Source organism: Hemicordylus capensis, chromosome 5 (genome assembly GCF_027244095.1).
Source record: "Hemicordylus capensis ecotype Gifberg chromosome 5, rHemCap1.1.pri, whole genome shotgun sequence".
Taxonomy (NCBI): domain Eukaryota; kingdom Metazoa; phylum Chordata; class Lepidosauria; order Squamata; family Cordylidae; genus Hemicordylus; species Hemicordylus capensis.
This window is the reverse complement of record NC_069661.1, coordinates 116,219,767-116,235,405: the sequence shown is the minus strand read 5'-3', so window position 1 is coordinate 116,235,405 and position 15,639 is coordinate 116,219,767. Positions and strand designations below refer to the sequence as shown.

The window sequence follows — 15,639 nt, the reverse complement described above, 5'->3', positions numbered from 1 at the left end:
TGCGTGATGGGGAAGGAAACTTTGCGCAAACTCTTGTCCTAAATATTTGGCACAAAGGCATGTACTTTGTCAGTTTCCCCTTTTCCTAAAAATTTCCAGATCCAAACACTGCTATCAAAATAACTGGGTTTCTGTATTCCTGCTCTAAATTTCATGGGATAAGGGGAAAATCTAGTTTGAGCATAGGAACATAGGAAGCTGCCATATACTGAGTCAGACCATTGGTCCATCTAGCTCAGTATTGTCTACACAGACTGGCCTTCTCCAAGGTTACTGTTACTGTAATCCAGGGACTCCCAACCTGTGTTCTGTGGCCCACTGGTGGTGTCTGAGGGTACTGCAGGTAGTCTGTGGCCAGGCCAGCGGGGTGGAGGAGAAAGATAATGTAATGATAATATAATCCCTTGTATCTGATATGTGTCCTATTTGATGGTAAATTATTATTCCCAATGTAATTCACTTCACATATATCCTTGTGTAATACAACAGGAAGAGCCCCTGGTGGCGCAGTGGTAAAACTGCCGCCCTGTAACCAGAAGGTTGCAAGTTCGATCCTGACCAAGGGCTCAAGGTTGACTCAGCCTTCCATCCTTCCGAGGTCGGTAAAATGAGTACCCAGAATGTTGGGGGGCAATATGCTAAATAATTGTGAACCGCTTAGAGAGCTTCCAGCTATAGAGCGGTATATAAATGTAAGTGCTATTGCTATTGCTAACATAACAAATTATTAGAAATATCTGTGTTTTTAATACCCCTTGACATATACGTTTGACTTCTGTCACCCTATGGCTGTGTTTATAATGGTTTGCTTTTGTGGTGGTCCACAAAAGCTTTTGATGACAATGTGGTGGTCCTGCATAAAGGAAAAGGTTGGGAGGTGCTGCTGTAATCTATCATGGTGCAGAAAAGTAAGATCTGATCATATTGTTTTCGGGTTCTGTCATAAATCAGATTCTCAAACTGAAATCTGTATCCCCCCCCCCTGCCCCGTTCAAAGGAAATGGCTTTTCCACTCAGTCATCTTTCTCTTAATTAAGAAGTCAAATACATGCAAAAATGCTAGCTGTGGAAATCATCATATAAAACATTTCATTTCATGAAATGTAATCCAGGGCAGGGCAGATTCAATTTTCAGTTGCTTCTATTGCATTCTGTAGGAGAAAATAAATGGCCTATAAGACAGGATGCTTTTTACTTTTGTGAGGGAAAAAGGCATTGCTCTTGGGGACACTATGGAGGGTGGTGGCTGTCTGCCCTAATGTCCAGCTTCCATGAAGAAGTATTCTTCATGAAAGCTGGACTTGTACATGCCTTCTTTCCACAATGTAAAAATACAAAATACACCCATTCCCTGTCAATCATGAATCCTCCTCAGGTTTTATCAATTGGATAACACACCCATTGGAGTATGCTGATAAACCCTGTTCCCTTGCTATGTATAGATGCAGCATTTGTCTGCAAATGTTCTACTCAGGGATGAATCTTCCCTGATTGAGAATACTGGATGGCGAAGATACTTCCCTGGATACAGAATTTGTCTTTTGTGACAAACACCATATCCATGGAGGACAGGGAGCAGATTATGGAGGGCAGGACTTGCTAGCATGCGCCAATTGATGCTGTATGTGTGTACAGTATGCACAGTTTGCTACTGCCTGAAGAGAGGATTTTGTTGGTGTTTTGTTAAGCCACCTCAAAGGCTTGATTTGCTACAGCTCATTGTCAATTAAATTGGCAGTGCTCAAAGGATGAATCATGATAACATGCCTGATGGTTCTTTTAATCACTTCCTTTTGGGCAAAATCATTGTGTAAGTCTGCCAGCAGGGTGTTCTCAATGCTCACTCCCAATATTGTCATGTGGAAGTGTACAAAGAAGTTGGAATTTAGCACATTCATGAATATTTTATAAGAATGTGTGTAAATTAGCTATAGCCTTCTAGCTTATTTTTCTGGCATTGCCTCTGTGGTATTAAAGTTGCCTATTTCTATTGTATGCTTGTTTAGTTTTAACATATCATGGCAGTGTGTGTAGTTAAAAACTGGATTTTTTACTCTTCTGTTTCTTTTCTACTAAAGGCGTCTAAACAGAAATAATCTTCAGCTCCTTTCTGAGTTGCTGTTTCTTGGGACTCCAAAGCTCTACAGACTGTAAGTAGATGTGATTTTTTGTTAATTTTAGAAGGCTTTGAGATGCTCCTAGACACTCTTGCAAATGGAAAGACAGTCAATGCCCGTCTAAAGAGGATTGGATTCTTAAAGTACTAGAATTGGCAGAAATGGCGAAATTAACATCACTACTAAGAAATAAATTTGAAGAACTTAAAAAAGAATGGGATCCTCTTCTTGTCTATTTAAAAATACTTCACAAAATGGATTTTTGTCAGGCTTTTGAGGGCTAACAACAAATGTTTCAAAAACATCCCAAAGTTGTTTTCTATATGAATTACTGGGGAGAGAAGGTTTAATCTATAGGCAAGATCTGGTTATTGTTAACAACACTTGTTCCAACGATGAGATGGAAGTCTTTATTGTGTGTGTTTGTGAGTGTTTGTATCATTTGTGTTTGTCCTTTCGTGTTGTGAAAATTGAATAAAAAAGTATAAGGCAGAGATGCTCCTAGGCACTCTTAAGTTGTAAATCAAATATGTCCTTAAGTCGCTGGTTTGTCTGTTTCTGGAGACAATGCACCTTTCATTCTTTTTCTAACCCTTATTTATAAATGTGCATTCTAACTCTTATTTTTAAGTGTGCATATTCTCATTTAGATTTCTTGTGGCTTTTGTTCTGTGTTTTCAACTGTGAGTTGACTGACCTATTCTGAAAATGATTTAAAGGAAATCTGAATTTTTCATTCTTACTCTGCTACTGCTTCCTGATGACTGTGGAATAAATTCTGATTGGAAGATTGGTTGGATTTTCTTTTCCCCCCTCTGTTTACAATACTGTAGAGAAGAAATGGCTGAACTAATTTAAAAACACACACCTATTGTGGTTTGGAGAGCATTGGCTCCCTTCAGGTATATAATAGTGGTGTCTTGGTCTATGACCGCAATAAAGAATGATGATGATAGTGGTGTCTGATTTGTAGTAGGATTATATTCTGTATCTATGGCACCTGGTGAAATTTTAAAAACAAAATAGGGATTCCTGTTGAACATATTATGAATTTGTCTTATGGCGTGTCAGTCCATTGGTCCATCTAGATCAGTGTTGTCCACATGAACTGGAAGCAACTCTCTAGAGTCTGACAGGGGTTTTTCCCACTCCTGTCTGAAAATGCCAGGGATCAAACCTAAGAATTTCTGTATGGAAAGTATTCTAGCACTGTGCTACAGCCCTTCCCCAAGGGGTTTCCAGGGCAATGAAGGCTTCCAAGATCTGCTGCATGTTGAATCGCTGTCTTCTCTCTCTTAGTTACAAAGGTGGCGTCCAAAGAGCTGCACAACTATTTCTGTTCTCCTAAAGAGGGGAAAGGGCTGCATATCTTGTACAGCTACCCCTGCCTCCCTACAGCATCGTGAACTACTTTAGAAATGGAGGTGCTTTTCAGAAATTGTTTGTGAATCAGTCTGCTGTCCAAAGGAAAAAGCCAAACCTCCACTGGCTAATGTGTGCTCAGGTCTTGGGCATGACCAGTGTGTGTGCTCTTTTTCTTGGAGCAATGGTTTGCCATGCCCTATCACAAACTGCTATGCTGTATGAGGGGGGATGTTGTATAAAATTTGCAGGCTGAAAGTTCCCTTTGATGTGCAAAACTAGTGCAGCTATGCAGAGTCGGGTAGGACTAATGGCAGGTTTGAGAAGTCCCTAAGGAAATGTGACCTTTGGGCCCCTTCTTATCTGGATGAGGCCACTTCCCTTACTGAGGCAGTAGACACAGGTTGTTTTCACTATTGGTGGGCCAGTGGCAGTATCAACAGTGTTCTAGGTGATGGTGCGACCTCACATTTCTCTGCTTGCACAGTGCACAACATAGGATCATAATCCTGTGTGAGACACTGTGGGGAAGAAGACATGGTGGGAAGCAGCTGCTGGGTAGAATGCTGTTGCCACCAGTCCATTGAGAATGAAATCCACCTATATTGACTGCCACAGTCAATCTACCATAGGAAATCTGCCACAGGAGATCTACCTATATTGACTGCAGAAATTGGTTCCATGCACACCCTTAACTGGTGCACTGTTAAACATTTTCTTTTGCTCAAGACAATTTATATAATTGTAAAATATTCAAGATGTAGTATTCCATGTTTTATGTATGTATATGTTAGGCATGCAAGGAAAGGTAACCTTCCTGGTTATGCCCACCAATATTGGAATCAAGAAGTGATGTTGAAGGTGAAATGAATTGGTGAAATCTCAATAACTTTTATTTTTGTAACCTGGTGCATGACACTTTGCTGTATCTTCCTAATTCTTCCCAGGTCCCCCCCCCCCTTCAAATTTTTGATAACTTATTTGTATGTGGTTTAAATAGCTGCTTCTGATTGTTCAATTGACAAAAGTTAAGTTCAACTCTTGTATTTGGATTTAACAGCTTTGAAAACAGGTTGTAAAATGTGGCATTTTAAAACCAGTTGCCCTGATCTACTATCATAGATATCTCTGATACTATCATAGAATTGTGCTGGTGAAAAGTAGTCAATGGTTCTCCTGTGGGAAATTTACCTGTTCTTAGAACTATAATGGAATGATGATTTTAATTGACAGAGCTGTTGTAGTACATGCACTACTGATTATATTCAAATACAGGTTCATTATATGCAAATAACTCAAACCATTGGCACTTATGCTTACAGCTGTATCTCCACTTCTGCAAAACAGATCTCTCTGTGTTCATGTGTGAAAAGTGTTGCTTTAACTATCGGCTTTATTTTACAATTAGAATGTATGACTAGTATCAAACCATTGAAAATGTCCAAAAATTGTAGCTAGGTTAGTTGTATGACATTAAGTGCATAATTCCAGGGTTTTGATTATAGGATGCATTTGACCGAAGCAGTGATTGTGTGGACTACAGGAAATGGCTGTCTATGTAGCATAATGCTTCCTGATACTTAAGCACCATTGTTGATCAGCTCATGATAGTGAGTGTCTGGTTATAACATATATTAGAACAGCTTAGTAAGTATAATAGAGTGGTGCCAGTTTTATTTAGTTAACCAGTGTTTTCTTTCACAGACACACAGCCTTCTGAAACTTCCAAAATCTCCCAGTGCCATTATGAATAATAACTACTTAACATCTATTGTTAAGTGAGTGAGACGCTAGGTGAAGAAGCACGTATGCTTGTTGTGTAGTCTAAATGCAACATAAAAGAAAGAGGGCACACTGTATATGAAATATGATTAGACATGGTTGGATACCGCCAGCGGCCAGTTATACTTTCTCTTTGCTGTCTGCTCCAATTTCTCTTTGGACAAGTTGAGAGAGCACTGTGTGTTCAGGTCAAGATGTTTGCTTGGAAATAGAAGTACAGTTGCAGCTGTGTTTGCTGGAGCAGGAGACTTGCTGGAGCAGGAGTTTAAATAGCATTACTATTTATCCAGTCCATTAACAGAACTCTGTAAAATAATATCAACTCTACATAAGCTACAGGGCAGCATCATAAAATTACAAGCACTTGATGACAGATGGGAAGTGTAAGTAAAGGGAAGTGATAGGCTGAGCATTCAAGAAACAATACTTGACTCCCCCCCCCCCGCCCAAATATCCATCATTTGTTGGCAAAATATGCTTTGTATTGATGGTGGTTCTGTTTATAAGTTTTACAATAATTCATCTTGCAAGAAAATGATCTCTTCATATCACCACAAAATTAAAATTCATCTGTGGTATAGATTGATAGCTGCTGTGAACTTAACCTACCATTTTAAAAACTTGCCACAGCAATTTATAAAAAGCAATTGCAATTCTATATTTTGCCGTGTTAGGAATTTTACTACATTTTCACAATACACATTTTAAAGTGTAGTGAGCTAGCTGTTGTAGACTCAGGTGAGCAATGCTTTCAGTGTTTGTCATGTTCAGCAAGTATTTTTCTTTCTTAGAATGGCATGCATTGTCTCTAGTGACCCACATGCTAATAAATCCAGCATCAGAAATAGCACCTTTAATGCAGGAAACCATTACAGCCTAGTGAGTGCTTATCTGAGGCGAATAGATTTTGACTGCTTAATTTGACTGGTTAGACCACAGTTCGATTGCCATTTGCTGCAGGGTACTAATGTTGGATCCAAAGTTCAGTGGTTTTAAAGGATACCTTTATGGATACTGCATTTCTAAAGAATATTGAATTCCACTTGTGAAAGCTACTTGCTTTGACAACCCTTTTGGTGGATATGCTATAGCTGATCAAGAAATGCATTGTAACGCCTTCAAAATTGATTGGTGGATTAATATTGGAGAACTTGCAAATATATATATTTACATCTTCTCCCAATAGTTGAACTTTTATTTTTGAATGGAGCATGGACAGAAAAGGTTTTAAGCCTAATCTGATTGTTACCCTGGATTGCCCATTTAGTGCATCCGTTCTTGCAGCCATTGACAAAAGGAAAAATCTGTATAAGGAGCTTTTACAAAAAATTCCTCCTGAATTAATTTCTGCCAGCTAAGATTAAAGTGTGTGGTACTAGATGTGTCAGACACCATAGTTCTCTGCTTCATTTTACTCCTGGCCTCTTTGGCCCCTGCCACAATAAATCCAACAATGGTTACGCAGGAATTGCAGGTTACAGTTGCTACGGTTACCGTTGTCCAGTCGTATCGACATCATTACTCATCCAGTGAGCTACCATGATAGCTACTGCTGACTCCTATTCCTGGGAACGCTAAAGACATTTGAGGCAAAAGGGATGAAAGTTCTTCTGATGGCTGATATTTTTTCATATGAGAGATTCTGCTGTTAATATTATTAGCCTTAATACCTGGTTACATGTTGCATACGAAGGTGACTTGTCTTTATTTTAAAGTAGTACCAGCCAGGAAGGTGAGAATGAAAACGAAGTATGCAAATAGCTCAAGCAAATTTCTTGTTAATCTTTGCTACAAAATGCATGGTATACAAAGAATCAACACAATTTGTCAGTGTCTTCATTTTGTAAATTGATTATGCTCAGAAAAGATTTATGAGTAATATGGTTAAATAAAAGATTTTAAGTATGTTCATCTGATAATCCTTTTCAGTAAGACTCCACAAGCATGTTGTTAAACTGCTCCGAGACTGAGCCTCATTAAGCTTCTTCAACAGTTTGATGCAAAGTGCAAACAGGTGGCTTGGACAGTTAAACACAGATAAGGAATAACCAGATGTAGAATTGAATAGTATTGGTGGTTCTCTTTCAAAAATGATTATTGGATTGACACAAGCAGTAATTGACAGATTTGATTCTTCTGTCAAGATATATGCACTCCTGGTCTGTATTAAATTGACGATTGTGTTTTATTTACATAAATATAATTGTCATTACATTCGTGTTCCAGCTGAACATTAAATATAATTTTCATAATAAAATTAATGTCAGCTGGAGCACTTCAAAGCAATAAAAGCTTCCATATTTACTTGTGCATTTTTGTGTGTGAAAATATTCAAGCAAGTATTTTCTTGAGCATTAGTATCTTCATAGGAACATAGGAAGCTGCCATATATGGAGTTGGACCACTGGTCTGTCTAGCTCAGTATTGTCTTCACAGACTGGCAGCGGCTTCTCCAAGGTTGCAGGCAGGAATCTCCCTCAGCCCTATCTTGGAGAAGCCAGGGAGGGAACTTAGAGCCTTCTGCTCTTCCCAGAACGCCTCCATCCCCTGAGGGGAATATCTTGCAGTGCTCACACATCAAGTCTCCCATTCATATGCAACCAGGGCAGACCCTGCTTAGCTATGGGGACCAGTCATGCTTGCTACCACAAGATTAGCTCTCCACAAGATCTTTGATACACAGGTGTGTGAAGCCTGAACAACATTTTAAGCTGTGTGAGATTATATAATATAGCTCCTATTTGATTTTAAAATGGGACTAAAGAAAAATTTTAAAAAGTCCATTTACTTCATTTAAAAAAATGTCATTACAATAGAAATCTGCTTTCCAATTCAGCAACAATGTTTGATAATTGGTAGGAGACAGTCTGTACTATTGCTCTCACTTTAAATCTGTATTTTTATAAAGGAAATGTAAAGGCTGAATGTGATCCCTTGCTTATAATTGAACATGTTAATAATGTTAGTAAGGAGCTTAAATACTAGCTGTTGCCTTAATGCCTTGCTTGTGAGCTTCCCAGAGACATTTAGCTGCTCACTGCTGGGAGCAGGATGCTGGACTAGATAAATATTTCTGGGTTGGGCATCTTGTATGAATTTCTAAATTTCCTTCATCTGATACTTTAAAAAATACATTTGTCCAGGGAATATCTTATATTTCATCACTTTTTAAATCATTTTTAAAAAATAGTGCTTCCAATTTTTAATACTGTGAATTGGACATTTCTTTATAGGATAGAAGCCATAATGTGGGACTGTTTTTAAATGGCATTTGTCTGCAGTATAGGTTCTAATTCTTTTGTAATGTCAACATAAGGTAATGGTTTGTTCACTGCATTGGTACAAAAGACAGAAAACCCCGTCATAAGCACTTATTTTCTGGCACAATCAGTCTTTGGGCCCTTATGTTACACATGGAATGTATTAGAACTGGATTTTCAGTATAATAGTGTGTAATTGTGTGAACTGTGCAGATGACTTGTTAACATTTCCATCTTAGTCACATAGGTTGCCCCTTTATTTCTTGGCTCTGATTTTGTCCTATTCAAAAATATTTTTTTTCAGCATGAGACATGCGCCATATAGGAACTAATGTGCTATTTTTATACACAGGAATGTATTTGTATAGTTTTTCTAAATGCAATTGTTTTTTGTGTGATAACGAAAACAAAGTTTCCCTGTGGAATTTTTTAAAAATAATATCTGACAGAACTGGTGTTGTCATTTTAAAGTTATCATTGAATAATACTCTGATATGCCTCACTGCTAAAATAGAATCTTGTACATTGATTCAAGTGATACCACCTTGGAATTTGGTAAAATAGCAAGTGTGGGCACAGGAAGATCATTAAGTTCTAATATCAGCTATCTGCTGCAAATACAGTGCTGTGGAATTCAGAAAGTTAGCCTTGTCAGTGATGACTGTTTGTTTTGTGTCTACTGCATATACCCTTAATGAAAACATTTACAGTAATTTGTAACTTTGGGCTTCAGACAGGATGATTTTAAATTAAACATATATCAGACTGAGCTGAAAAACTATTTTTAAGCCCCATGGTATACTAGCAAAGTATCTGTAGAGGTATGTGATTTGTTGTTGTTGTTTTATTGAAAGAGGAGAGAGTGAGAGGAAATTGTCAAAATCTGAACTTTGCCTATCTGTTAATTCAGAGTAGCATGCTGCTCATTCACTGTAGACAGAACCACATTGCTGTTGCTCTAATTCAGGGGAGATTCCAAAATACTCCTTATCATTGTCGTGTTTGTCTGTGTGGATTGGGAGAAGTTGAGACAACGGCTCATGTCCTTTTATATTGCCAATTTTACAGTGACATTAGGAAGAAATACATTTCTCCTCAAATTATCCTGTTTTTAGGATTAACTGAAATGGGCTATTTACATTTAATTTTAAAGGATTGTAAAGAGAATTTATTGAATGTTGCTAAATTCTATTTGTGGTGTTATTCGGGATGAAGTTGTTAATTCTAAATGATTTTATTTTTGTAATTCTGGCCATTGGATGTACTAATAAAGACTAGTACTGGTCTAATTCAATCACCAGGCACTCCTTGAAAGTTAACTTTGAAAGCCTTGCTAAACTATGATATGGGAAATCTTTAAGTCACTGAAACTGAATTCAACATTAGGAAGTAATTAAAAGTATGAAAAGATCAAGGGAAAATGTATATGGTCTAGAAATAGGGTGAGATGCTTTATAAACAAGACAGTATGATTTTGTCAACTTCTGCTTTGTGAGCACTTATGCGTCCACAGATAGTCATGATTAATAAAATAAAAAAGCAGGGAGAAGGAGGAAATGAAAACAGAATAATTATGGAAAAACATGTGACTGAAGCCATGATGGTAGTGAAGGATTAAAGCATGCAATAACTGAATAGCTGAGAAATGCTCAAAGGAAAGTTGATTGCTTCCCTTCCAACTGTTCCAATTGATTGAAAAAACTCTAATTTAAAGTTCTGTTTGTTCATTTTAAGAGACAATCAGAATTTCCTTTTAAAACAGGGTGGGGGGAATACTCTGAAAGAACCCAAGGATAAGAAGTCATTGCTGACCAACAATTGTTCCTAATCCTCACAAAATGCTGGAGAAATTAAATTTATTCTCTATTGCTCCAAGTGTTACCTAGGTCACTGGGCGATGGGAAAACTGAACTGGAAGTTGAATGGTGCGATCTTTGTTTTGTGTCTAGATGCTTAACCTTAGACATGACAAGGCGCCTTAGAGTGTTGTGGGAACGAGGTTCAGAGTATTAACACCAGGACTTTTATTACTCTGGATTTATAATAAGCTATGCTGTCAGTAGACGAAAATGTTGTGTTTACATATGGGTATTAAATGATCATTTAATTAACACCTAAGGGGTGGGGGTGGACTAGTGAAATTCTTTGCAGCTTTTATTGTTTCCATGGAGGCTTTAACATTCATGCTATACTGCAGTTGCTTCTTAAAGTACAACTACAAAAGATATTTATGAACTTAGTCAAGAAAGATGGATAATTTAACCGCCATTGATCTCTCACTGTGAAACATTTCTAATATAGTAGGACTGATCTGTTCTATGCTTTTGTCTTTTTTAAAAATTGATGGTATATTCCTTAATACTTTATTTTTACTTTTTACACTTTTATTTTTGTATACAGCAGTTAATCAAAAGAGTCCACAGCAGCTTTCAACTAAAATAAAATGATCATTGCCAACATGGAAAACAATAATAAAAAATAAATAAGATAAGAGCAATCAATCACAAAGCAGTACAGTAAAAAGCAAAAATAACCAGCTGTATGGAAAGTAGTGGCAGTATTCAGTATTCCCCCACCCACCCACCTTGAATTCTGATGTGAACAAAAGATGTTTTCAAAAATTGGAATAAAAATTACTCAGTGAATCCTCTAACCTCAATTTTTATTTGTAAAAGTAAAATATAGTTGGATAAAACTTGCTTGGTGAAAATATTAGTAGTGAAAGCTTTGGATAGGTAGAATCATTGACTGCTGTATGTACCATGTATTGTGATCTCCAGAAGGACAAAATGAAATAGCAAAAATGTATCCCGAAGGGTTTATATTGTACAAGTTAGTTGTATCTTGATGTTTCCAGCAGTGTTGCTATTTAAATGCTTTTTTGTTGTTTTATCAACCTGAAGACTATTATCTACATTTTGAAACATTTTGTATACGGTGGTTCAATTTAGATATAATATGAAATCATGGTCTGCACGAACTATTGTTCAGAACTTTGATTTAGCACTTCATGGACAATCCAGGAGAGCTATATGCTTGTGTGACCCCCTCCCCCATCCCACAAGAGCTGGTCTTGTGGTAGCAAGCATGACTTGTCCCCATAGCTAAGTAGGGTCTGCCCTGGTTGCATATGAATGGGAGACTTGATGTGTGAGCACTATAAGATATTCCCCTGAGGGGATGGAGCCGCTCTGGGAAGAGCAGAAGGTTCCAAGTTCCCTCCCTGTCTTCTCCAAAATAGGGCTGAGAGAGATTCCTGCCTGCAACTTTGGAGAAGCTACTGCCAGTCTGTGAAGACAATACTGAGCTAGATAGACCAATGGTCTATCTCAGTATATGGCAGCATCCCATGTTTCTTGTTTGTGAGAGGAGAAGTGTTAACATTTTTGCATTCACTTACAATTGCAATTCTGTATTGTGTACTAACTCACAACTGTGACTTGTTAACTAGCCAGTTAGACCATGATATTTTGTTTTGCTGTTTTTATAGTTAGTGACATATAGCTCTCTATTCCAGAAATTAGCCACCATCCATGATCATTTCTCCTCTTGATTTCCCTCAACTCTTTGCCTTCAGTGAACCTGGCTTCCCCACCACCACTGCATCAATGCTGCTGCCATTGCAGCCACCCTCTTTGGTGGTCTCCCTCTCTCCTTGTCAAGGTGGTGTTCCAATTCCCAGAGATCAAAGGAGTAGTCTACAAAGAGGAGGTGAGAGGTTCAAAGAAAGTTCCTTCTGGGAGCCTCTGTGTCTATCTACACCGCCATGTTGCTATATTTAACTGCCCTGGGCACTCTCTTAATCTTAATATAAGACGTTGCCTGGTTGCCTTTTCCACTTCAGTAACAGCCCTGCCTTGCTCCTTGGTGATGTCAAAATTCATGAACACTCAGACACAGCTAAGGGTTGTGTGGAATTGGTTCAAAATGAACCAGGTTCAATTCAAACGAGACTGGTTTGAATTCAAAATGAACCAACCTCAAAAAAAACCTGGCCAGTCTGAGTTCGAACTGGGCCTGGTCCATTATGCACCAATTTGTCCTGGTTTGACAGTCTGGTGAGGATTTCCCTTTACAAGAAAAAGGGAATCCTGCCTTTAAAAAGCTTCGAAGGGCAGCCAGGGACAGTGTTTCCTGTAAGGCATGCACATGTGTGCATGCTCACACATTTTTTCGATGTCTGCTGAGTTAATAGTAAATCCCGCTCAGGTTGAATCAGGAAGGCCTCACTTAGAATGCATCTGTGTGCACACTGCCTTGATACTGCTGCCCAGAACAAACTCATTCCACACACAGATGAAAACATTTAGAGAGAACACTGGCCAGGAGGGGCGGCAAGAGGGAACATTACTAGTGGTGCCAGTGGCTCCTCTAAACTCTGACACTCCCACCAGCAGCATGGCCAGTGTGGCAGTGGTGAGAGACGTGCACGGAACCAGGCAGGGTTGGTTCGATGGTGGGAGGGTGCTGCTTTACTTCTGGTTGTATCATGTAAATGGGGCAACGGGGTGGCAGGGAGGTGTGCTGCTGCCCCGATGGAATTTAGAAAAAAGGAGCGCCGGTGGGGGAAGAGTGGAGGGAGGGGTAAGTGAACCCTCCTCTGCTCTTAAAGTGGCACCAATTGCCTTAGGCATTCTTTTGATTTTGTCTTCACTAAGAACTGTTCTGTGTCTGACCTCTCTGCTGTGGAAGTCCTCCTGTCCAATCTGATCTCCATCAGCACTGTTTACAGTCCATTCTCCCTACAGCCAGTGTGATGTAGTGGTTAGAGTGCTGGATTAGGACCAGGGAGACCCGAGTTCAAATCCCCATTCAACCATGGTACTAGCTGGGTGACTCTGGGCCAGTCACTTCTCTCTCAGCCTAACCTACTTCACAGGGTTGTTGTGAGGAGAAACTCAAGTATGTAGTACACCGCTCTGGGCTCCTTGGAGGAAGAGTGGGATAGAAATGTAATAATAATAATAATAATAATAATAATAATAATAATAATAATAATGATACTTCCTGTTCCTTCCATAACCTGCAATTCTTTGATACAATCGCTTCTCTGAAGCCTTGTCCTCTTCTTTCTGCACCCTCTTTAGCCTCTGCAGTTTCCAGTTCTTCCCTGTCTTTAAGCCTTGACATGCTTGCTTCCCTCTCCAAACAATCGATATGGCCGCTTCATTCTCAACCCTTGCTCATTCCCTGATCAACACCAGCTGTAGGAATCTTTGGCACCTTTTGTCAACCTTTGATGCCTTGCTAGGTTCTACCTCCCTACCCGTTCCTTCCTTCCTCTCTCTGCCTAACATTTTGTCACTACCTGCAACACTAAAATTCAAACTAACCATTTTACTCTCACTTCCTTTGCCCCTCCTCCATTTCTCTTTCTTCCTTCACCTCTCTCAGTCCATTCCTCCTTTTCCCTCTGTCTAACAATGAATTAATGACCCTGTTATCCTCATTGAAGCCCTCCGCATGTACCCTTGATCCTATTTTTCTTAATTTTTGCTTGCCATCGTTAGCCCTCTTCTGAATCAAATCAACATCTCCCCTGGCTCCTTCCTAATGGTGTTCAAACAGGCAGTTGACACCCCTGTTCTCAAAACCCCTTTTATTTACCTCCTCTGGCAGTGGGCATAGACTTATGCCAGCCTGCCTGTTGTAACTGAGGGTTTGCTTCTATTTTCAATTCTCCTTTCACTATATATGAACCATGAGCGTTGATACTTCAAAGGCGGCTAGAGGTTTACAACCCTCCTACAAGTCAATTCGAAGAGGAGATAAACACCCAAAGCAGGGAAAGAGTGAGTAACTGCGAGGTACCTCCATCGTGTAGTAACAAAGCCAATTATGGGCTTTTGCCTAATTGTATTTGTTTAACTATTGCTCAGCTGCCTTGTAACTTACATAAATGGACAAACAAGTCGAGAATATTACACTCCTTAAAGTTGCTTACAGATTCCTTCATAGAATACCGTGAATTAGTGAGGTATGAACTGCTGCCTGAGATAAAAGGCAAACAGAGATTGCTGCTTATCTTCAGGACTTCCCAAGTCCCGAGTCTGCTGAGCAGGAGGGAAATGCATTTGGCTAGGTTTGACATTGCTTCTCAAAGATGTTTTGTAAATGATACTATAGACTTGATGGTAGTGAGGCCTCTGAGAAAGCCAGGCTCCTCTCCCCCTTATAGTCATCCTACACATGGCCCTATCAGAGACTGAACAAAGCTAGATTTCAAACCAGAGCTTATAGCGGTGATGCTTTATTTTCTACCCTTGTACCAAATAACCCTATACAGACTGAGGTAAGACATGAGGCAGAGCTTTCAGATCAAGAAAATTTAATGGGTGATCCGGATAGCACTGCCATGGAGGTTCAGACCTCACAGGACAATAAACTTTTAACCACGGCTGATAAACATATGGCCTTGGCAGAAAGATTTAGCCAAGATGGAGGGACAGGGTAGACAGTCTCAAAGACCGAGAGCTCATTTTAATCTAGGAGGAGGAGAGGACTTAATTCTATTGGATGGAATACAAGATTTGAATACACATTCAGTTGCAGTGGAGTTGGAATCAAAGGCACAAATTGGGAGAGTCTGTGAGAACACAGACAATATTTCTGGCGACCGATGGGCTGGACTGACATCTGATCCACACTTTGATGCTGTATTCTCAATACTGGATACAACCCTGGATGGGCCCCAGAAGGGTGATTCAGGATCGGGTTTTGTTCCATCAACTGGATTGGATAATGGCTGCATTTATAGGCAGGATCTGGCCATTTCTTTGGTTCAGGTTCCAGAGAGCGAAGATCTTTTGGTCAATGTGACTCTCATCTCTCCCTTTAAATCAATCGGAGCCCTAAATGAAGCGGGTAGCAAGACAGCAGTTCAATAGGGAGATCTGGCCCCGTGTGTACCAGAGCTTCATCAAGGGAAGACCACATCTGAGGATATTGTCCAGCCTACTTACTCTCTAGGCATAGCCAGTCCAGAGGCAATTCCCCCGGGTCTGACTAAGGTAGATGATGACCTCAGGAACGATTGCGTTGAAGGATCTGAAGTATCGGAGAGGAACCCAGTAGAAAGTCAAATGGACAGTTTAACTAATTGACTGGATTATCCCAAG

The 15,639-nt window shown here is 39.4% G+C and overlaps 1 protein-coding gene across 8 annotated transcripts in view; it reads left to right on the top strand.

Annotated features, from left to right (window-relative positions):
• SLIT2 (slit guidance ligand 2) overlaps positions 1-15,639 on the top strand; it is a 426,589-nt gene that overhangs the window by 36,414 nt on the left and 374,536 nt on the right. For all 8 annotated transcript variants that reach the window (XM_053253821.1, XM_053253820.1, XM_053253817.1 and 5 more), the window contains one exon: positions 2,079-2,150. In XM_053253821.1, the coding sequence (XP_053109796.1) occupies positions 2,079-2,150 (72 nt within the window). The remainder of the gene's footprint in view (positions 1-2,078; positions 2,151-15,639) is intronic.